The 24,534-nt window shown below is 46.2% G+C and overlaps 1 protein-coding gene across 6 annotated transcripts in view; it reads right to left on the bottom strand.

The window, feature by feature from the left end:
- Positions 1–24,534, bottom strand: part of DPP6 (dipeptidyl peptidase like 6) — a 1,185,884-nt gene that overhangs the window by 594,887 nt on the left and 566,463 nt on the right. For 2 of the 6 annotated variants that reach the window (XM_055269770.2, XM_055269772.2), the window contains exon 1: positions 5,360–5,798. The exons of 3 other annotated variants lie outside the window; for them this stretch is intronic. In XM_055269770.2, the coding sequence (XP_055125745.1) occupies positions 5,360–5,416 (57 nt within the window). In that variant the 5' untranslated portion in view covers positions 5,417–5,798. Of the gene's footprint in view, positions 1–5,359; positions 6,749–24,534 lie in introns of those variants that run through there. One more of the 6 variants, XM_055269773.2, reaches the window with a different exon arrangement.

Here is a 24,534-nt window from a genome sequence, read left to right as displayed (position 1 = left end):
ACAGAGGGTGCACGATGCCTACTGCAAAACTAGATCAGTGCGTGCCAAACACAGGCACAGCTCATTTCCATAAAAGATAATAACGCTACAATTCCCGATGAGGCAGAGATGGTGAGTGTTCATTCCTCTAAGTGATTAGCATATTAACACTTTCCACGTGCACACTGGAGCTAAGATGTTTCGGTGAAGGTTAATGAAAAGCACCCTCCAGCCCTCACATGTTCTCCGTGGAGCATTTGAAGGTTTTGACTACATCTGCCCTGGTAACCACAGTATCGAGAATGAGGGGGCAGGATTTGGTTTAATGGAATGTCAGAATAAAATAACAAAATGCATTTAATGCACAGAGAAAGCATTTTAAAAAACAAAACAAAACAAAAACACCGTTTCCATTGTTTTGAGTTTGGGTTGCACCAAAAGCCAATCTGGGTATCATTTGTCCTTGCCTATCTTCAGGTACGGCCTTTGCTCTCAGTTGTCTGGGCTTTCATTTGATGTGCTAAATGGCACTTGCTGACTTGCACCTTTTAGTAAGTTGGTGACAGGGATCCCAAAAGATTGTGAACTACCTGTCAGTTCTCAGAGCACAGCGCATGCCGCCTCCAGGCTAGTTGCTCACTTGCTTCCTCATCATGTTGTTCTCTTTGGTAACAAGCAAGACATCCCTCTTCTCTGAGGATAGCACGGCACCAGCTAAGCTCTTTCCCTTCCCCAAAGACTCCATGCTGCTCCCCATCAGCTCAAGGACCCATTCTGGTGTTCCCAGTAGGGAGCTCTGGTTCTGGACCTGCTCTCTGTAGGATATCCAAGACTTCTGAGTTCTCTCCTCAAATCCTTCACACATCAGCCCATTTTGCAGCCAAACTCCATCCTTTCTCCTGGCTCTGGAAGTCCAAGAGTCCTAGATGTACTTCTACACAATCCTAAGAACCTGGCGTCCCTATTCTTTAGCAGTTCCTTCAAGTTTTCTTTTTATCTACAGAGTCTTAGATAATTTAGACCACACACAGATGGAATTTAATGTACGTGAGCATGGCTGCTGCATCCAATGTCCCCGTGAACTGTGAAAGGGCCACCAACCCCACCCCATGCCTTTTTTGAACTGCAAAAGGACCACCTTCCCTATTGGGACTCCTCAATAGTTATGTGCACTTCCTAATATTGAATCTTGTTTTTCTGTGTTCTTTTCACTTCTTTTTTTCCTGTTACCACATTTATCTTAAATACAGATGTCTCACATTGCCTTTTCCTTTTAATATGGTTACATAAAAAATTTAACTCTCATAATGGTCAAAGTTAGATCCTGTCTTTCAGTATCTACTGCAAGAAGCAAAAAGAGCAATTTCAGAGAGCAGTGGACAGGAACATCAGAAATCCTCTTACTGGACCATTACCTATGTGCCCTTCCGGGAGGCCACCCAACCTCTCCCAGAATTCACATGCATTTTAATGTCCGCTCTATGGAATCTGTTGTTTAAAATTTCTATTCATTTCAAAAAGTTCTTCTGTAATGGCATTATTATACATGTTCAGACACCTAATTTAAGTTATCAGTTAATACTAGGTCCTGGGGTTCATTATAGAAGAACAGACACATTGGGAGTTGTCTATTAGGATTTGTACAACTTGAAGAAAACTGAGAAGCAACAAAAAACAGCAGTCACATATACAAGGTGTGATGAGAACAGCTGATTTTCAGGTCTAAGGAAGTTAAAGATGTGACTGAACATATAACCAAAGATCCAAGTTAGCCAGTGGAATGTAGGCTATTTCCATGTGAGAGGAGGTTTTTCTGGAGATGTTTTGAGGAAAGGCATATTCTCAGACATGTGTGAGATTCTTCAGCACAAGAGCATGAACTAGGACCAACGAGTGCATTGGTGGGGTCCTTTCCAACTCTGATTTTGTGACACATGAGGTGTGCATGTGTGTGACTGTTCATGTGTGTGCATGTGTTTGTGTGTGCGTGCACACACATACATACACATGCACAGAATATGCTAGGAAAAACTTATCCCTGCTTAATATTTGAGCAAAAATATGTCCTGGCTCATTGCAAGCAGAGGGAATCAATTTTTCTGTCTCCTCTTAATAGCTTTACTGATCACTGTTTTTCAATTTTAAATCATTTGAAATGGAGATAGTATGTATTAAAATAAATTTGTATTTTTATTTATTTTAAAGGAAAAAAATCGCTTAATTTGGTTTTCTAAGGAAGAGTTTCATTTGCTCGTGAGAATATAGTAAATTTAAGCCAAAATTGCCTCAGCGTTTTTTCTGGGTCCCTCACCAGGCTTCCCTCTGTGCAGGAGCAGAGGTCAGGTGCAGCCAATGCTAAGCCATTTTCACCGAGGAGTCTCAGTATCACCTGATTGGCTTCAGAGCCAAAGGATCAACTCAGTTCATTCAGATTAAAGTATATATTGCTTCCAAACATCTCTGGGTTCGCAATACTTCATTTTAAAATAAACTTTAGCATCTCCAAAGAGAAAAAGAAATAGTCTCCCAGAAGCCAATTCTCCTTGTTACTCTGGCTTGTTTATTTAGTATCCTTTAAAAAACAAACCAAAAATCCCAAAATACTCTTTTTACGTATTTATTTTTAGCAAACAAGGTAGAAAAAAAAACAACAATCTCTAACTAATAGTAAAATCTTTTTTTTTTCTAATTTCCCCCCTAATTTGTGGCCGTCCTTGGCACAAAAATTATTTCCACCCACCACCCATATGCCTGGTTTCCCAATACCAAGGCTGGTAATGAAACTCACTTTCCTCTGTTCACTTGCTAAGCAGTAATGGGTAGTCTATTGCAGTAACCAAACAGCTGGAAGGATGTCGGAGATGGCATCAGGCTCCATTCAATCCCAGTTCTTTGGTTATTGCCTCACAAGATGAGGATGTGAGGTGCCACTGAGTTTCTCATAAGAATCAACACTTGGTGACTTGCAGGCAGTCATTGAGTTAGCACAGTTTAGTGATCCCCTGCTTCAAAACCAAACCACAAAGCGACAATCCTCTCTCCCACTCAAAAAAAATAAATAAATAAAAAAAAAAGAAACATATTCCTCTTTCCTGGTCTCCCTACACATTCCTACTAGCCTGGGAATAGAGGTATCCCAAAGTTTCATTAGCAACAAGGAAAATAAAATAAGGAATGGAGAACTCATTAAGAGTTCTGCAGTCTAAGCACACAGAATAGTTTTAATACCTTTCAAAATTATATATAATGCAGGAATAAGAGATCGTCTTTAGGGATTTTATATTAGGAGGTTATTTACCTCTTTATGTTCTAAGCAGTGTGTTAAGACCCCAGGTAAGGTCTCCTCTAGGTATATACACTTGAAATGTGGGGTCTTCACCCCCTGTCCCATCTGGCTTATCTTGTCCCTGCTGTTCCCCTCTTCATTGTACTTCATGGTGGGGGGGGGGGTCTGTTCATTTTTTAGGGTCGAGGTGACACCTCTCTGAGGAGGGAGAAGAAGGGGCTTCCCAACTGCATGGGATGAGGACAGCTGCTTCTTCTGGGTGTCCCACCTGCTCACCGTAGCCATGGCTGCCTCTGCTCTTCAGTTTTATACCAGTTTAAGCCTTCTCCGATTGAACAGGTTCAAGGACACGGGATTTCCAATGATAAAAAGGTATAAAATCAAACCAAGAGCTCATAGGTCCTCCAAAACCCACACCCTAATTAACTACTCCCACTCTCCTGGCATGCTGAGGTATCAGGCAAAATAAGAGCAAATTTGTACAGGAAACAAGGGATTTCTTTTACATAACACAGATTGGGCTTCTGACTCCCAATCCTTGGGTGTACTGGGTGTAGACCTATGAACAGCAATGCACTCTGTCATAATTATTACTTCTCTCCCAGGGTCAGGGATGCAACCTGAGTCCTAGTTCAAACATGAAAGTCCAGCACACACTTATTTCATAACTAATGAGGGAGGAGAACTGTAATAAAAAGAAACCCAGTTAATGACAGAATGCTAATTTAGTGTGGGAATATTTCTTTATTGAGCAAATATTCTGTGGAATTTTTGAAGGGAGGTGGGTTTGCTTTGTCTATTTTGAACCTGTCAAGCTATACTGAGCATTAACCCTTATGCACACTGTCACACTGAATATAAAAATTTTTAATGTCCATATTTACAGAATCTTCTTCCCAGATGAACTAAAACTTGATTTAAGTTCTTTAGATGATGATAATGATGGTACTGATAAAATGGTCCCCTTTTATCGATAAATGGGCTTTGGGAAATGACCCCACTAAATACAAATCCAAAGTCATCTTCATGTAAGTCTCTGAAGGGTTGGCATGGAATTCTGTCATACAGTGTCCTCAAGGAGGCTCCTCACCTTCCTGAACTCTAAAGAGGTCGCCTGTCTTTGCCCGAATCCTAGCAAATGAGATCCAACAGCAACCCTAAAATAAATAGGGGAAGCCAGCTTATGCTGTTGATTTACCACACTTGAGCAAACTGCTTTGTGAACCTATTGGTGTCTCCCAGGATCTATTTTAATGATCTGCCCGAGGTGAACTGAGCAATGATTAAAAGACAAGAACCCTCAAGATCTTCTAAGAAGGGAATTACGATGTCTACACGCGTGGTGAAGCGGCTGGCTGATTCACCTTTCCTCCCTCACCCCTTGAGCCACCGCAGACCGTGGTCTTCTCAGGACAAGGCGAGCGGCCGCCCTGTACCATGTGGGACCCATGCAGCCTTCCTCGTCCGCGACCAGCCCTTTAAACCTGCACCTTCTCGGCGAGTCCTCCTTTATCCCGACCGTCCATCCTTTGGCTTCTCTAGCAGGGACAGTTTGCTCTTGAGGGAAACAGGAGGAAAGGGCCACGAGGTTTCCAAAGAAAAGTCCTCTCAACAAGCTCATTTTCTTTTGACTTGTCTTAGAACCAAAGCAAAGTCCTGTTGGAGGGTCAGAATACGCTAATGTTTTTGGCTACACCCCTCCTCCCCCAAGTTACAAAGTACTAGCTGGGAACCTTCCCAGGGAACACGTTAGATCTGGCGGCTCTGTAGAGAGAGGCCTTTGTCCAGCGGTGTTTCACATCAAGTTTACCTTGACAGAGGCTCCCTGTGCCTGTACCTTAATCATCAAGCCAGGGCGCCCTTTACAGAGAGAAGCCAGGGAGCGGAGAGCGGCAGACTCCAGCAGCACTCAGCACTTTACGTCTCCTCCCAGCTTGGTGGCTCAGGGGGCTACAGTCATAAACCAATCCAAAATACAAAATTCTTCACTAAATACATATCCTCCCTCTCTGTCTCTGTCTCTCTCGTGCACACACATATGCATGCATGCACACGCACGCACACACACACACGGACCCCCAAAAGCAGCATTACCTGTTCCTGCTGCTGCACGGATTTCCCCGAAGCGCTTGGTTCTTTGGCTGTGGTCATGGTCCGTCCAGGCGCTTCCCACCACCGGGGCAGTTGGGGTCTGACGGCGAGTTGGGAGCCACCAGAGTCCAAGCGGTAAGGTGAGGAGGAGTGTGATTTTAATCCATACTTCCGAAATCACAAGGCTATTTTGGGGAGGGTGGGGGAGGGAGGGTGGGCAGACAAGCCGAGTTTGCTCTTTAAATGCAAACAGCAGAGAGACGATCCGAAGGAGGAAGCTGCCGCTGCTTAGTGGGGCTTCTCCAATTAGCAACAGCCTCTGCAATCGCCACAGAAACAATGATAACTGCTTAGCAACCGGCAAGTGGCGGCTGGGTGCAGGAAGGGGACCCGAGTGATGCGCGCTGCCTCCTCGCCCGCCTCCCGGCCCGGGGCGCACGGCGCATGCTCCGGCCGCCCGCTCAGCGGGGCTGGGGCTGAGGCTGGGGCTGGGGAGGGGGCCGCGGAGGCAGCGACTGCCTAGGAGACGCCGCGCCCGCAGCCACAGCCTCGGTCACCGCATCCGTCAGGGCCCCGCGCCGCGCCCGGGGGTCTTGAACCTGCGGCCCCCACGCAGGGCGCGCCAGACAGCGCATACCTGGACAGGGGGCAAGGGTGGCCCCAGGAGGGATGCCCTTTGTTTTTTCTTGGTGCAAAGTGTCTGATGCTTGTTTGAGAAGGAAGGGGATCTGGGAGCACCGGAGGCAGGCAGCTTTTCTGTTTGCCCAGTGGATTTGGCAGGAACACTGGTTGTTGAAATCTTGGGCTTTATTTTCCTTAAAATTCAGAAAACTTATGTTCCATCGTTAGAATCAAAGAATCTACATTTCTCTAAGAAAATCAGCCAGAACCTCAAGGGTGTTTGTCCATTAAAAGAAAGACAGGGAGAGAGGAAACAAAAAACATTCCAGCCTGTGTGATGACCTTACAGAAACATGAGGGCTCCCCACTGTGTCCTGAGCTCAAGGAGAAAGAGACAAAGCAGGACAGGAGATGGCCTGTCCAGCACTCCCTGCCTGAGGCCAGAGGCTGCTGTAGTGTCCTGACCCAGGTACCACTGCCCCTGCCTGGCTCCCTGCACCTAAGCAGGCAGTTAGTGGGTAGAGCAGAAACGCAGGTGGCAAACTCTAAGGAAAGTGCAATCAGCCAGTCATTTGCAGGTGGCAATATCTCCTGGCCCTCCAGAAGCTCAGAACTCAGTGCCCAGAGGCCTGGCACTGCTCCTCTGCACTCCGGGCCGGTGTGTGGCCAAGCTCTCTGTTGATGCATTTCCCACTCCTGGTCTGGAACCTCTACTTTCACCCATTGGCACTTGGTCACAGGCATTCACTGGCCTGAGAGTTTAGCCACTTATATATACGGGGAACTCTCAATAATGAAGTCCTTCAGGCCAGGGCCTGAATTGATCACTCTAGTCTTTGCACCTCTGTGACGCCCAGTATAGTTCCTTACAGAAAAGAGGCCAATTAGACATGTTTCCATTTAAAAGGTATTGAAGATTTCCCCTTGTTCAGCCCCTTTCCAATGCCCAGCACTGCTTCCCGCCCCATCATTTTACAAAAACAAACCAGCCAGCAAAACGCAAGGCACTGTGTGCTTCTTTAGAATTGATGGCTGAATCCAAGTCACGGCAGAGTGGCTGGTCACCTCTACCATGGCCTGAACTTAATTCTGGTCTGAGTATGTATTTGGCACAGACTCTAAGAAGTCTGGGTGGATCGCTGGTAGCTTGCATGGTTCGGCCAGGGGTGAAGAAATGAAAACCCCGTGTGAAACCCTTGCCACGTGGTATGGGTGTGTGCTCGGCCTTGGTTGCACTGGCTTAGACTCCTGCATGGGACAGGGAGGTCCAGGGGTGGGTACAGCAGTGGTATCAGTTCTCAGCTTGTCTTTGTGACCCTGCCTACTGGGATGCTAGGAACCTAAATTCTTATCAGTGTCGGTAGGGGGGACTGGCCCAGGCCAAACAAGAGTTGGCCTCAGAGGGTCTTCCTACGGTCACAGGTTCCTCAGTGCGAGGTCCCTCCTTGGTCACATCTCTGGCCCCGGGAGCCACTGCAGTGTAAGGTCACCAAGCAAATCTGTCATGGAGGCCCCAGCAACCGAGTAAACAGGGGCTCAGAAAGAAGGGCTGGGTAGCCAGGTGGGCAGTCACTCTCCCCTCACACACCTGAAATGCAGTTGATCCCTGGAGGACGTCAGTCACAGGGAAAATCACAGCCCCTGCCTTAAAGTAGACCTGTGCAGTTTCAGCCTCAGAGTTACTCAGGACCTCAGATCACCCTGTCCTTCCGAGATTCCTCTCAAATCTAAAACCCCAATTAGCTGGGCGTGGTGGCACATGCCTGTAATCCCAGCTGCTTGGGAGGCTGAGGCAGGAGAATCGCTTGAACCTGGGGGCGGAGGTTGCAGTGAGCTGTGATGGTGCCATTGCACTCCAGCCTGGGTGACAGGGCAAGACTCCATCTCAAAACAAACAAACAAACAAAAAAACTAAAACCCTAGGGCTGGGTCAAATGTTGAGCTCCCATCTATTCGCATCTTAGGAAGGTTTCATTGCTAACCCACTGAGGCCATGGGCTTGACCCAGCAGTGATATCCAGGAGGAATACTGCAGACAAGAGGAAGACAGGTCTCCTTCATTGATTCCAGGGCCCCTGACCTAAACCCTAAACTGAGGAGCGGTACCTCAGGGAATGCTCAGCGGTGCATGCTGGGGAATCCATGTGGGTGCGTCCCATTTTACTTCTCAGTGAAGAGCTTAAAATAGTTTTTTACACCTAAACAAATACGGATAGAGTGCAAGGCTTGTCGATATTTGTAAAGTGATACATGATCCTTCAAAGGAATGTCCTGCTGGGATCAGATTGCTTGGACTTTGACCAGCCAGGCCCCACCGGGGCTCCCCACCTCCCTCACTCATCTACTCTGTCATTCACCCATCTGTCGACAGGAGCCTCCAGGTGGGGAAGTTTAGGAATTACTGGTGGAGAACCAGGCCAGGTTGTGCCACTCAGTACCTTTCCTTGGAACATTCTGGTACCAGGTTCTCAGCTGCCCATCTTTTTACATACTTGACTTTGGCTGTTTTTAAAAACAAAAGAGCGAGATATCCTGCCACTGGTGACAGCATGAATGAACCTGGAGGAAAGATGCCAAGAGAAATGAGCTAGGCACAGAAGAACAAATGCTGCATGGTTCCACTTCTATGAGGCATCGAAAGCAGCCAAACTCATGGAGGCAAAAGGAACAGGGTAGTGGTTGCCTGGGACTGGTGGGAGGGGGAGGCAGGTAGTTGCTAATTAAAAGGCATAAAGTCTCAATTATGTGAGATGAATAAGCTTGACAGATCTGCCGTACAACCTTGTACCTACAGATAACTTGCACACTAAAAATCCGTCAAGAGGGTAGGTCAGGAGATCGAGACCATCCTGGCTAACATGGTGAAACCCCGTCTCTGCTAAAAATGCAAAAAATTAGCCGGGCGTGGTGTCACACTCCTGTAGTCCTAGCTACTCGGGAGGCTGAGCAGGAGAATCGCTTGAACCTGGGAGGTGGAGGTTGCAGTGAGCCGAGATTGCACCACTGCACTCCAGCCTGGGTGACAGAGCGAGAGACTCTGTCTCAAAAAAAAAAAAAAAAAAAAAAAGAGGGCAGATCTTGTATCAAGTGTTCTTACCATAATGAAATAGGGCTGCCTTTTATTCATATTTTAAACTTAATCAGTATGCCTCCAGAGAACAAACATTGTACTTAAGTTTATCCTCTCAAGCTAAAGGTGTTTGCTTATTACTGCAAATACAGAAAGGCCTATCTTTCATTGGAGATCAAAACTAAATCTGCCTGGGCATTATCAGTGCCATCATCTAGAGATCCATGGTCAAAGAGAAGGTTAACAACTGGCAAATACAGGACATGTTACCCCCCCTAAAGTTGTGCAGACCAAGAGAAAATACAAGACTTTACAGGCTGATTTCTAGAAAGCAGCATCTATAAGTATTATGGTTTTCATAACTATGACTGCAGGAAAAGCAACTCAGAGAAGATGTTAGGATGAATCTAGCAGGGGCAAGAGTGGGGAAAAAGAGCCACTGCACTCCTTTCCAAGCGCCTTGCACAGAAGAGGTGCTCAATGAATACTGACTTGGCATCAGACATACTTAGCAAAGAAAGACACTACATGCTCACCTGCCCTTAATTATAACAATAGCAATAGCCAAGCTACCTGCAGCAGTGGAAGTGCTAGATGGTTAATATCTGACCTCACACCTCCAGCAACACCATGAGGCAGACTGTTATTTCCCCCATTTTACAGGTGAGGAAATTAATATTCAGAAAATTTGATATGAAACCCAAGGTCACTCAGAGCAAGCAACTCACAGCAGAACTTGAACCTTGGCAGTCTAGACGCTAAACCACCATGTAACATCGCCTGTGTGTGTCTGTGTCCTGATCTCTCTTCTTATAAGGACATCAGCCATATTAAATTAGGGCCCACCCATAGGACCTCATTTTAACTTGATTTACCTCTTTAAAGACCATATCTCCAAATATCATCACATTCTGAAGCACTGGGTGTTAAGAATTCAACAGACAGATTTTTGGAGGACCCAACAGCCCATAATGATTACTATCCCCATTTCACTTATGAGGGAAGAGACGCTTGAACTGGTAAGAAACTCTTCCAAGTTCACAGTCAGCAGAAAACGGCAGAGTTGGTATTCATATCCAGATGTTTGATCCAAGCCCTTGCCCCAACCCCACACACACACAGCCCCAAATCCCCCTACACACATACACACGTCCTGTGTCTCTTCAGACCCTTCCAAAGTGCTTGGGCGGAAGATCCAGCCCCAAATTCTCCAAACAAGTTTAAGACGTCTCAAGTCATGTCTGTCTACTCCAGCTTCTGCTAAGAAACAGGCAGCTCGAGGGGTCTTGCTATGACCTTGACTCTGGGCCAGTGCCTCCCTTTGTGTCTAGGAAGAATTCCAATTTGACGGAGCACAAGTACCTTGCAAGGAGCATCTTGGAAAAAGTGCTGATCTCAGTGCCTCCCTAGTGAAGGCTCCTAGTGTCTGCGAGTAAAAGCACTTCCGTTTTGCAGCTAAGTACTCTCGTGGCAGCTGAGAAACACACTTAGCAAAGACTGCACCAGGGCCCGATGCTCAGCCAAGACAGCTCTTCTCTGTGCCCGCTGGGCATAGGTAGCCCATGGAGCCTGGCGGAGCCTGGGGGCAGGCCCACCTGCCAAGCGGGGACTCCAGCAGCCGCTTGTCTTGCCATGCTATTCACCTCCCACTCCCACAGGCACTTTTGCCCAATTCTATTAGCAATCTCTCAGATACCTGCAACTAGCCTGACAAATGGATTTGAGGCACAATCAGTCCTGTGCAGGTGCAAATGAAGAGAGGCTTTTCCATTTGGGAAAGCCAATCTAGCCTTAGCCATTCTCTCCCCTCCAGATGTGTCTGAGTAGGGCTGCTGGCAGAGGCACAGCTAATTAGGTTTGTTCGTAGCCGTGCAAGCCTGCATCCCTCCGCAGCCTGATGCAATTTCTCACCCTTCTGATTTACACTCACCTTGCCCTAAGTAGACAATCAGCTGCAGACGCTTTGCTTCAAATATCATTTAATCAGCAGGTGTTTATCCAGGACCTACTATGTGCAGACAAAAGCCCTACAAGAAACAGGCCTGCCGGCTGATTTGCTCAGGAAGGTAGAGATCAAAATGTCTTTAAATTGTGAATTGTGATGATTTTGGATTGTAAGTCTTTACCATCTGCAAGAGAAGTCACTTCTTCTAACTTACAATTCCCTAAAAATAAAAATGAATGTGGGGCAGCAGGGTACGATTCTTCTGGAGTCATGCCAGGATCCAAAGAAACTAGCTGGAAAGAAAGAAACAACAACAACAACAAACCCACACTTTTTCTTCCACTCGTACAAAAAGACCAAGGTGGGATGGAACTGTGGATGAGTTTTCTGGCCTGAGGACCAGCTTTCCAACAATTGACCACTGAGTGCTCACTGTCACCTCAGACATTTCAACTAGAACTCTCCAGCTCCCACTGAGGAGTTCTCTCTGCATTTGGAGGCTTCTTTGGGTTTGGTTTTGGTTTTCTCTTGCACGCCCATTACTTAAATGCTGAGGTCCCTGGAAGCTGCTGGGTCTGTGTGGTCAGGGCTCACCGGGGCAAGGAGCGGTGGGCAACCCAAATGCCAGCACCCCTTTGAGGGGAAGCATCTGGGAAGATAGAGGGAAGGGTCTAGGAAGAGAAATAAAGTGCACCAAAAATGGACCCAAATCACCTGTGAGACCCTTACAGACTGGTAAACCTCACCTGGGGAGGAGGAAGTCCCTGAAGCCAAATTCAATTCTCCTCAGCTTGCAGAACACATTACTCTTGTGTCCAGTAATCTAACCCTGGGGAATTATTTCTTGTTTAGTAAGAATGTCTCAAAGAAGAGCCAAGGCGAGTTGGTGTGGGCAGGGAGGCCGAGGGTCTCACGGATGAGAACGCAGACCAGAACCAGGCCCAAGAAGCAAGGCTGAACGTCTGGGCCCATTTTGTCCACACTTTAAATTATAGCTGGAAGAGTGAACTTGGTCCAAAGGCTGTCCCTCCCCCAGGCTTCGAGAGGAAGAGTTTCCTCTTGGGAGTATCAACCAAGAAAGCTGCAGGGGTCAGAGCTTTCCCTCCCAGCAGGGTATGGACAGTGAGGGTTGGCTGGGACAGAGTTCCCAAAGGCCCTAACCCACTCGTCACCTTCACCCCATGCTTCAGGCACTACTGCTAGAGTAAAGGATGCAATGTTTTTTTCTTTGGTTAAAAGAACACGGGTACATCTCTTGAACTAGAAGTGGGAAAAGGTTAGAGAGTCACACCCGGGTGATCTGGGGCTTCCTTCATTTTAAATTCTTTATTTGTAAGAAAAATAAGACCGTGGAGGTACAATAAGAGCACAGGCACATTACTTCTGGGTAGTTTAATGTCTGCCTGCCCGTCCATGTCCCTTTTCTTGTGTCTCCATAACATTAGAATGCTGTGGATAAGGAGTACATCCCCCACTGACCCGGAGTCCTCTAGATGAATGGGCTGCACACGCAGCAGGGGTCTCCAGAGACGCACAACCAATAATTGTGTGTGTGTGTGTGTGTGTGTGTGTAGGGAGAGAGACAGATTTTTAAGGATGGTGGGTTGTGGGGGCTTGCAGATGTGAAGTCTGCAGGGTAGGGCAGCTGGCTGGAAACCCAGGGAAGAGGTGGGATGGTGGCTCAAGCCTGAAGGCCGTCTGGAGGCAGAGTCCTTTCCTCCCTAGGAGACCTCATTAATTTCTCCTAAAGCCTTCAACTAATCGGATGAGGCCCACCCACATGGTAGAGGGGGACCTGCTCTACTCCACGTCCGCTAACTGAATTATCAATCACATCTTCAAAACAAAACTCCATAGCAACATGTTGCCTGGTGTTTGAGAAGAAGCTGGGTGCCATGGCCTAGCCAAGCGGACACCTAAAACTAACCATGACAGGCAGCAACTGGAAAAGCTGGTCGCAGCATCTGTCAGCGTGCATGCTCTTCATTTAGTCTCCCTCTCCTACCCGCCTTTTCCCGTCTTCCTATCTGGAATGCTTGCTACAATCTGGAACCATGAGACCAAACCCTTCATGGGAGAAAACATAATAGAAGGAGCAGAGGCGTTTGTGAGAAGAGCAGCCATAGCATCCCTGGACTGCATGTCTCCAAACTGTATTTACAAGAAAGAGAAATAAACTTCTGCTGTGTACAGGGCACTGTTATTTTAGGTTTTCTGGTGTGCACAACGAAGCCAAAATTGACACAGTACAAGTCCTTCTTCTGTTTTCTGTTCACATTACTTGTATCCATTGTGTTCAGAGTGTCCTGAAGAGATAGCAGAGAATACTGGCAAGACACAGTAGCTGGTTTGCCTTATTGGGCCTACTGTATTTATGTCGACTTCCAGGTGTGGCAAGTGCATGAGCATCTAAACAAGGGTAGGAAAACCAGGGCTCATGGGCCAAACCTGGCCCCTGTCTTATTTTGTGAATAAAGTTTTATTGGAAATGCAGCTATGCCCATTTGCTTATATACTGTCTAATGGCTGCCTATGTACTACAACAGCAGAGGTGACAGATGTGACAAAGGCCATGTGGCCTTAAAGTGTAAAATATTTATTACCTGGTTCTTTGCAGAAAGAATTTGCCCACCCCTGGTCTATAGCAACTCTGCTGCAGGTCAGGTAAAGGTAGGTCATTTCACTCAGTATCACAGTTCAATAAAAAATCTTCTGATATTAAAGTAGGCTATCCCTCACCCTCCCAAAAGAAAAACGAGAAAAAAATAAAACAGAATACATTTCACAATCAACCTAGCGATACGCCTTTCAGGAATAAAGGTGTTTACACTGCTTAAGGCAGCACACTTCCTACATGGCTTGTCAGCATGTATCTCCTTTCTTGTCTACCATGAACTGAGACTGACTGACAGATCCATCCATGGTTAAACGTGTGAACCCTAGCTGCATCCTCTCCAAACGCCACAGCAAGTTTCATCAAACAGGGCTCAGTATCCAATTCTAAGGAACTAGAATCTCCTACAGTTTGGGGAAATGCGGAAAGCATTCAAAGAGTTCACCAAATCCATACCCACTATCACTTAGAGTTAGTACTCAAATGTGTGTGTTTGAATAAACAGGTGCATCATGTGGGGTCTGCAGGTTTCAAGGAATTCTAGTATACGTCACACGGGAAGGCTTTTCATCTTTTGTCTTCAGGAAAGGCACTTCCCTTACTCATCATAAACCTTCATGACAAGATAACGGTAATCACAGTGCTGCCGCTAAGGCTGTCACTTTTCCTGGAAACCAAGGACACAGGAGGCTGGGCCCGAGCCCATGTGTCCAGCTGCCTGGGAAGCCAATGGCTTTGCGTTTATGGAGAAACTGCTATGTGCTAGCTGCTTTGTATATAAAGTCAAGAGATCTTCTCTCACCATCTCACCATCTAATAGAAGAGGGAAACTTGTAAATAAACGTCTTTTGGTCCTATATTAAGAATTACGGCCAGGCGCGGTGGCTCACGCTTGTAATCCCAGCACTTTGGGAGGCCGAGGCGGGCGGGTCACGAGGTCAGGAGATCGAGACCACGGTGAAACCCCATCTCTACTAAAAATACAAAAAAAAATTAGCCGGGCGTGGTGGTGGACACCTGTAGTCACAGCTTCTCAGAGAGGCTGAGGCAGGAGAATGGCGTGAACCCGGGAGGCGGAGCCTGCAGTGAGCCGAGATCGCCCCACTGCACTCCAGCCTGGGCAACAGAGCGAGACTCCGTCTCAAAAAAAAAAAAAAAAAAAAAAACAAAAAGAATTACAAGAAGATGGACTATGGGGATAGCATGGAGGCAACTGGGTGTCCATCCTTGTGGAACAGACTGGATGCACACCGTGCAATGCTAAGCAGCAAGTAGAAGCAATGGCGGCTGGGCACGGTGGCTCACGCTTGTAATCCCAGCACTTTGGGAGGCCGAGGCGTGTGGATCACGAGGTCAGGAGATCGAGACCATCCTGGCTAACACGGTGAAACCCCGTCTCTACTAAAAATACAAAAAATTAGCCAAGCGTGGTGGCAGGTGCCTGTAGTCCCAGCTACTCGGGAGGCTGAGGCAGGAGAATGGCGTGAACCCGGGAGGCAGAGCTTGCAGTGAGCCGAGATCGTGCCACTGCACTCCAGCCTGGGCGACAGAGAGACTCCATCTCAAAAAAAAAAAAAAAAAAAAAAAAAAGGAAGCAACAGCTTATGCATACACAGAGCAACAAGCAATGGATTATGTGTACACAGAGCAACATGGAGGGACCATAAACACAGTACTTAAGGAAAAAAAGAGGAATCTAAATATAAATGTAAATGTGCACGAAACACATAAGGCATCCATGTATAAACTCAAACCATTTAACAAATTAAAGAATCCATTTCTACAAAAAATGTGTTTTGCAAAAATATATACAAACCAAAAGCTACCCATCAAACATAGTATCATGTGTACTGAGGGTAGGGAGGAGAAGGGGAGTGGATTATGAGGGAAATAAGGAAAAAGGAAGTGAAGGAAGGAGGAAGAAAGCACAGTGGTTCTTGCTAGGATCATTGATGCTGATATGCTATAAACGTCCCGTCTCTAAATCTGTTCCCTCACCTGTAAGTGAGGGTAGAGAAAGCCAAAACAAAATGTACTGAGGGGCCCTCTGCAGCCCTGCATTATCACGCATACTATCTTATCTAACCTTCACAAGGATCCTAGGAAGGAATTTACAGATATGAAAATTGGGGCTTAGAGGAAATGGATAATTTGTCCAAGGTCACACAGATAGTGGTTTGATGGATAGCTCGGGTGTAAATCCCATCTGTAACTCTCAGTCTGCGTGATTTGTATGAACAACACACTCCCTAAATTCAGTGTTCAGGTTACCCTCCAGCTCATGTCTCACCCCAGCTTTGGGCTGGTGGCCTCGGGGCAATCATGAGAGGAGACCAGATGCAATACGAACCCTGCGACAGTTTGAAAATCATGTTTTAAAATGCTCATGTTTCACTCCAAAGTGGCTGGATTTCATTCAGGTTGTTTTGCTTCTCACGTCTGGCCCTGCACAATTTTACACCCTTGAATGTATCTGCAGAGCAAGAGAGTGCTGGCACAGGCAGGTCTGCCCACAGGTTGGCCCTCGATGGCACGGCACCGCCATGCTTCTCCTCGGTCACCTCCTGCCACCAGATGACCTTGGCGACGGCAGCATGACAGATGCCTTGTTTATGTTTTTTTAACGGCTCCAGGTGACATTTCTGAGGCTGCCTGCTCAGCCGGAATTTGGTGCCAGCTGTGGAACAAGCCCACAGATTGTCGGGGGAACACACACCAGGGTGGATGATGCAGATGTTTCCATTGCCATGCTGTCTTCAGTGGCCTGTAGGGAAAGGTATCCCAAAGAAACCCTCTGGAGTTGTCCCCTGGCTGGGGCTCCACATCCTCTTCTCGTTTCCCAGAAATTCTGCTCCCCTCCATGCCTTCTGGGCTAGACCTTGCTGTATTGCAACAGGTTGGGAGTCAGGAGAGATTTTCATGCCTACATAGGAGGATGTCTTATGTAAAATATCCCCCAAACCTTCACGTGCCCATACTTTATTCTCAACATGAAATACATGAATTAACAGACTCATGCAGAAAATCCCCAGAGAAGGATCAGTTCATACGATCCCTACTGGCCAACTTTGCAACACATATATGATTTGGCCTTGGGAAGTGGTGTAAATGACAATATAAATGACATTCAAGTAGGCCACTAAAAACTGGAGATAAGTATAAGCAATGGAAATCTAAAACACTTGCCAGCTTCCCCTAGAAGGCATTATCAAAGACACCAGCTCCAGCCCCACTCCCAACTCCTTCCACCTGATGAGCTCCTAATCATCCTTTAGTGCCCTGTGCAAATGTCACCTCCTACCACAGGCTTATGTGAAGTGCTTGTTACCTTAGAGCATCACTGACCACTTCTCTGCCTGGCCCTGCCTGTGAGTTTCTCCATGGCAGGGGCCAGGTAAGATAAAGGGTTGCCCGTCAGTTAAAGGAATGAGCTTTGAAGTCAGAATAATTTCTTGTTTGCAAATCCCGGGTCCTTTCACTTGCTGGCTATGTGCACCAAATTTAATGAGATAAAAACTATATAAAGCAATGGACACATAGTAGGGACTCCATAACTGGCTCTTGTCATGGCTAGGCTGAGGGCTCTGTAAGGGAAGGTCTTATTCATCTTTGCATCCTGTGTGCACTTAGCACACAGGAAACAATGAAATAATGTGTGTATCAGGGAGAGAACTTTTGGAAAATCTGAGTGTCACCTAGACTGAAATCAAGAGACAAGAGCATCTCCACATGATACACTTAGATAGGTCAGAACCAGTTCATTCATTTTAGGCAACTCATCATCGGCAAAGCAATGCAGACAGAATTGCAACGCACAGAGCTTCTCATAGAACCTCACGGGGTAGTATGGTCACAGTTCATGAATAACTGAAAGATGTCAACATGAACTAGAAAACATTTACGTAGGCTGCCCTGGGAGAATGGAAATGAATTCAGCAGAAAGAAAATGTGGGCCAAAATGACTCAGCCAGATGTTTCCAAATTGTGCTAGAGAAACCTTTCCTAGGCTGCCAGGATGAAGGAGTTGATGCGGGGAGGCTTGTCTAGAACTTGGGGCTCCATTTCCACCCTCTCCCCTTCTTATCCTTCAGCCCACACTGCTCCACTTTTATCTCCTTTATGCGAATTACAATCATTGGAACAAAGAGCTCCACAGCTTAAAACACTTGGGGATCACTGAATCCTACGCTACAGATGAACACTTCTGAAAGGAGAAAGGACGAAAAAGGAGGAGTGATGACCACTAAAGCAAAGGCTTCTTACATGTTGGAAGTCAAAGATGAAATACCAGCGGAAGCTAGATCCCGTCATTCATCAGACAGGCATAAGTATTACCTATGACTTATATCTTAAGTGTTTCTTTTGCTGAAAATTAAAACTAGGTGAAAGTCATTAGGAAATAGACCTCAGCCTATCAAATTAAAAAAAGAATATTTCCTAAATGAAGTAATAAATGAGATGTGGAATGGGAAGTCAGAACTGCCACCAACCCCTACAAGAAACAGCAAAGATAACTACTTAGGGAACATAAAACACCAAATGAAGACAATTACCTTTCTAAGATAATTTTTAAAGCCCAAGAATTCTATTATGAAATTAATTTAATCTGTCCTTTATTGTTATTGTGTAAATCAGTGTTAAAAGAGAGAAGGTAGAATAAAATAAAAAATGTAAGTGGATAAATATATTTTAGTTATTTCCTATTAGAATATAAACTCTTCAGAAAGGTATTGTTTTGTGCAACTTTTGTGAAACGCGATTTCCCGTGAACTACTGGAACTCCACTGTGCTAAGTTTCCTAGGAAATCAAAACCGAGACTCTGCCTGCCCGTGGACACAGGATTCCTTTTATTCTAAAGCATTTCTCTCCCTTTTAAGAATGTTCAGATCCCTTAGCTTCTCCAGATGACCTTCTGAAGTTGATACCAGAGCCAACTCCTTCAGAAACCTCTGGTTCCAACAGTTGTTAACTTCCCATTTTTGACATATTTATTTGTATAATATACCAAACTGCCAAATCAACCCGGGGCTTTGGTGCAATGGGAAAAAGCACATCTGAAATGAATTGGTTGCATAGTGAATTATGTGTCTTTACAAACATGCTCAGACGAATGCTGACAGATTGCCCCTGTACTGAACATAGTATGCTGGGAAATTAGCCGCGTTTGAGCCAGATCCCAGAAAAGATGCAAGACTGAAACTCACAAGAGGATTAATGAGTTTTCAAAGCCCACCCTGCATGGGATGACAGAGAACAGTCACTAGGGTAAAACTTGTGCGAGAGCAGAAAAGCTGGTATATATATATTTTCCTTGTCTAATCGCAATTAGCTTTTTATCCTTTGTCAGTGGTGCCATTCATAAAACTGTTGATAACAGATACAGCTGACACAAGACGTAAAAGTGCCATATCTCTATATTGACCTAGTTTTGAGAATCTGTCAATGGATCAAGTTGACAAAGAGTAAGGACTAAGCTGACGAGATCCAGGAACATGGTTCTGAGGTTCAGAGCTACCTTCTTCCTTTTCTCTCCTCATCTGCTTTCAGACGCCCTCCTCATCCTTCAGATTAACTGGCCCCCTGGTGTGTATAGATTCCTGCTGTACCTCTGAAAGGGAATGAAGCTGATACGCTCCTTTATTCTAAGGTATTAAGATGGAATATGCTTTTCTTCTCTGAAGTGTTTACGTTCTGATAGGAAAGTCCTAAAATGTACATGCCTAGGTTCATTCTGGTCGGTAACTCACCTCTGTGCATCCTTCTTAGGACAAGATGAGAAAATGGTAAAACATGGTCGACTGGACCGGGGTTTGTGGCCTGACCCAACAACACCCAATCTGTAGCCAAAAATTCCACATGAAGAAATGAGTCAGGTCAATCTTATTTTCCATTGTAGGAACCTGAACTTAGAAATTCAGGAGTCTGTTAGTGGCTAGCAGGGCAGACTGAAGCTTGAAAGTGCAGGAGAGAGAGTCTAGGCTATGAGGACGCAGCCATTACAAAGCAGCTCTGATGGCAACGCACATTCCAGAGGTAGAGAGAGGAGAAGTCATGAGCGAGTATGGAATCCAGTTGGTAAGAAGCAAGAAGGAAGCAAGGCCTCGCTGCTGCGAGAGCTGGACCCTGGAGTGCTCTTGGTTCCTGGAGACTCGCCAGTTTTCTCTTCTAGGGGTGGGGGTGTGTCCTTACCATCACAAGTTTTATTCAGAGATAACTGGAGTGCAACTTCCCCTTTTGCAAGGAAACCAATCCAACTAAAGCAGCCTGGGCTTGCATTTTGGCGTTCATGCAAACTCAGAGGCCTCCATTTCAAGCCCAAGTTGGTTTCTAATGTAATGTTAGGGTGGTGGTGATGGGCAAGTAAAAGGCCCCAATAGGTCCTAACAGGGATTTCCAAGGCCAGGATCTACCTCAGTGACCCTCTCATCTCAGGGGTCAGAAGGAGTTCACATGGGATTGTTTTTGGAGGGGAGTGGTGGCTGCAAACTAGGTCAGGTTCTGAAGCCCAGTATTTTCAACTTCCTGAGAGTTTCCACTTCACCTGAAATGAGAGATGGTTATTGGATTCCAGATTGGTCCCTACTTTTCTTTTGTCTCTTGTTTAATTTTTATTGAACATCTATCATATCCCAGTTCCTATTTAGACACTGGGGAAGGTCTATTCATACAGGACGACCCCTGGCTTTGAAGGGCTCCAAGTCTGGTAAGAAGGCAAACAGGGAAACAAACAGACTCTCTCCAGATAAACACAGGCACGTGCAGAGGAAGAGCAAGGGACCTGAGATTCTAGAATGGCTCATATAAGAAGCCCCACAGGAATACCAGGGGCCAGTGGACTAGAGGAAAATGGCTGCCAAGGGGAACATCACATACAAATGAGTCATGAGCAAGGATTTTTTTTTTTTTTTTTGGAGGCAGAGTTTTGCTCTCGTCACCCAGGCTAGAGTGCATTCAATGGTGCAACCTCGGCTCACTGCAACCTCCACCTCCCGGGTCCAAGGCATTCTCCTGCCTCAGCCTCCCTAAGATTTTGAGGAATTTTCAGGAATGTGCATGCCTGGAGTGCAAGGCAGGGGGGTGGCAGGGAGCAGGGCAAAGGCTCAGATTGCCAAGGGGCCCATCCACTAAGGGAAAAAATCAACTCTGCAAAAGTAAAACCAAAGGTATTTTTTCAGAGTGTAGAAGATGGACTGGGGCCGAGATACCAGTTTAGGACATTTTTGGAATGGTCTAAGAAAGACATAAGAAGTGCCTGAAGTAAAACATTAGAGATGAATAAAAACTTAAAATTAAAATGATGTATCAAGGTATCATTGAGAGAACACGTTGACCAATTACAATTTGATCATTTTCTTTAGAGACGTTTGGCTGCAGCAACATAAATAATTCTCTTCAAGACTCAGAACAAGGTACTGGCAACATGAGCAACATTTGTCCCTTGTTTTTACCTTTCATTTGTACTTTTCCTTGGCACTGCAGTGTGTCCATGTGTAACTTAATAATAAATGATTTCATAATGATGGGAATGAATTGCAATGATCACACCTCATTTATTTTTCAACATCCTTGCCCATCTGGTCATTCCAGCAAGCATCACATTTTCTCCCAAACCTTGTATTTCAACCTACGGGCTCCTTGGTTCCTTGTTTGATTAGCCTCATCACCCTGGCTCATGGGATGACACTTGGTCAGGATTCAGGGAATCTAGCCTCAGTACCCTACCCATGGCATAACGCCAGGACTCCCATCCCCATCAGACGCTGGGATGGGGATGTTAGGCAAAGACAAATAAATACATCTAAATTCAATGTGTAAAAATTAAGTTATGCTCTCTGAAGTTCTGCAAAGAAGGTGGTCCTGCCTAGGTGTTACCACAAGGTCTGCTACTGGCACACACAGTTTATGAGTTGCAGAATTACCCTCACCTTCCAGGCTCACATTTTGTCCCAAACTGGGTTTCACTGGGGAAGGGACCTGCCATCCTAGTTCACTGCTATATTCCTGACACCTTACTTAGGGCTTAGCACATAGGAGGTGCTCCGTAAATATCTCCAGCCACTGAAGGCATGAGAGGATTGAACTAGCTGAGTGGGTCCTAGTCCTTCTGACTTTCACCCTGGATTCAATGTTGCTAGGGCCTCACAAGCCATAGGTCAAAGTCAAACTCAGATGGGAAGGACTGTTCATAATTAGATCAGTTACCCTGAGCCTGCTGTGTTACGCATCCCACACTGACGGCCTCTGCTCATCCTGCAAAGGATCCTACACAACCCTGGGAGTGAGCAGCCAGGGTCCGGATGACTTATCAAGTCTCTGAAATATTTTTCCATCTTAGTTAATGACTGCTTTTCATTTTCAACCTAGGCGATTCTATCTGAAATCTACCTCTCCACCAACATTTTACCTTCACCAGCATCCTCCTTCTCGCACGGTATTTTTTTCTCTTTCTTTCATCAGCTTCTGTTTAGTATTATCGTCTGCCCAGAAATGCCTTTTGCTGCAACTCTGCAAGCCTTCCTTTTCAAACAGGGCTGCACTCCGGGCACATTGTATTCTCTGAACTTAACCAGGACAAAGAAGTGGTGAGACAATAGTTAGTCAATCTCAGGATGGCAGAGTCTGGCATTTTAAAAATAAACCATTCTGAAATTGATATTTGTGCCAGCCTCTTCCTCATGATTCTCATGTTTGTGAATAACTTTCCCTTTCACTTTGCTCTATCCACATGGAACTAGATCTCTTTAAATGTCCTCTAGAATGTCAACATAACAAAGGCAGGTATTTGCATCTGTTTTTTTTTCACCAGCATATCAGAAGTGCTTAAAACAGTGCCTGATTATTTATAGCAGGTGCTCAATAAATATGGGTTTGAACATTTATTGACACAGAGCCTTGCAAGGAGCAAAACTTGGAGAGATTCATTGTATAAATCAAATTGCTTTACAGGAATCATGGCCTCCATGTAGACAACAGCTTATTTTAAAAAGTGCTTTTACACATGATGACATTGTTCAACACTGCCTTAAGAAGTGGGTAAGGTATAAATCGCCTCTCCTCTCCTAAGGAAGAATTGACACAGATGTCTGATGCACAGAGAGTTGCACTCCTGTTCTGAGGTCACACAGCTGATCAGTAGCAGAACGAGGGATCCGAGTTTTTCTTGGAGTCCTCTGGACACTGGTGGCTTCCTTACAGTGGGATCCCTGGATAGCTGAGGCATCTCAGTGGACGCTGTCTCTCCCACGTATCTTCCCTCGGTCCTGATGCCCAGGTCTTATCTTCCAGTGTCTTGTCTTCTGCTCACCCGCTGCCTCCTCTCATCCCCGTCCTTGTCTCTGGGCAGAAAGTTCACACAGCAGAGCTCAGCAGGCTCTCCTGCCAGGCTGCACTGGAGGAGGAATCAGGAATGACCCTCTCTCCAACAGTAACTAGTAAGAAAACCAGAGGAAGTTTTCTGTGGCTCTAAGGACTTAAATTCAGGGAGGTATGTGGCTGTGGAGAACAACCAGATCTTCTAGGTGCCCACTCTCTGGGGCACCCCTCGGTAGGGGGACACATATGTCTCATGCCTCTGGGTGGGAGTAACTTTTGCCCCATTTTTACCAGACTTATTTTCTGTAGAAGAAAGACTATTGCAGTGATGGTCAAATCTTCCAAAATTCTCCAGACACATTCAGGATGGATCCTGCCCCATCGTCTCTAGTATCATCCCTCATTTGGGGATAAAAATGGCAGGAACATCTCAGGACAACCTTCCCTCCAGGATGCAGGCCTCACATCTCCTCCCTGGATTTTCTACTCTACCAGACATTCCTGTTCCTGTTTAATCAGGGAAAGCGGGATTTGACAACAGCCCCTTCTGCTGGCCCGTCAGGAAGTCCTAATCTCAGAAGTGTGGCCGAGCTGGCTGTCTCCATGAGCCAAGCAGATGGCCACTGTGGGGAACACACCGAGCCCTGGCCCTCTCCAGCTCGCAGCTCCCATCTATTCCTCAGCTCCCCTGTTGATCTGTTTTTCTTCTCATTGCGACAGAATTCTTGGAGAATAGATGGCAACGACAGAGAACAGGGCCCACGTGGGATCTGTCCAGCAGCATAACAAGCTGACATTTACCTAAAGCAGCCAGCAGGGACTGTTACCTTGGGAGATGCTTTGCACTGGGCAGGATTTGTCCAAACCCCGGCAACCTGCCCAGCATGAAGAATGAAACCCGCTGTATCTAGAAAGGCAGGTCATCCACTTAGAAACAGAAAACAATTTGAGTGTCAGCAAAGTTTGCTTTTTCGTTCTCCTTCCCTCTGTGGTCATTTTAAACATGGTCACATGTGAACCCTGGCACTAACTAAACATGTTTCCCCTTCTAAGTGAGCCTGTGTCTCCCCTGCGTTTGTAAGATATGTCTTCCTGTTGGGAGCCACAGCCTTGCTCAGAAGGCAGACACTGCATGCTTTCTTTCCTAAAGTAAAGCAATCACAGGCATAGGCCAGGTGCGGTGGCTCACACCTGTAATCCCAGCACTTTAAGGCCGAGGTGGACGGGTCGCTTGAGGTCAGGAGTTTAGGACCAGCCTGGCCAACATGGCGAAACCCTGTCTCTACTAAACATACAAAAATTAGCCGGGCATGGTAGTGCATGCTTGTGATTCCAGCTACTCGGAAGCCTGAGGCAGAATTGCTTGAATCCAGGAGGTGGAGGTTGCAATGAGCCAAGATAGCTCCACTGCACTTCAGCCTGGGTGACAGAGTGAGACTGTCTCAAAAGAAAAAAAAAAAAAAAGAAATCACAGGCATGGGACTGGTGCTGGTGTTAACAATGGGATACTGGCCCCAGGGAGGCCAGGAAGAGTGAGGAGAGAAGAGCTGAAGCTGCTCCCTGAACACTATGGAGGGGGCTGGACAGTCCCCCAAGGTCACAGTGAAGCTCCATG

Source organism: Symphalangus syndactylus, chromosome 6, assembly GCF_028878055.3.
Source record: "Symphalangus syndactylus isolate Jambi chromosome 6, NHGRI_mSymSyn1-v2.1_pri, whole genome shotgun sequence".
Lineage (NCBI taxonomy): Eukaryota > Metazoa > Chordata > Mammalia > Primates > Hylobatidae > Symphalangus > Symphalangus syndactylus.
Note: the sequence above shows the minus strand (reverse complement) of the source record. Positions and strands in the feature narration are given on the sequence as shown.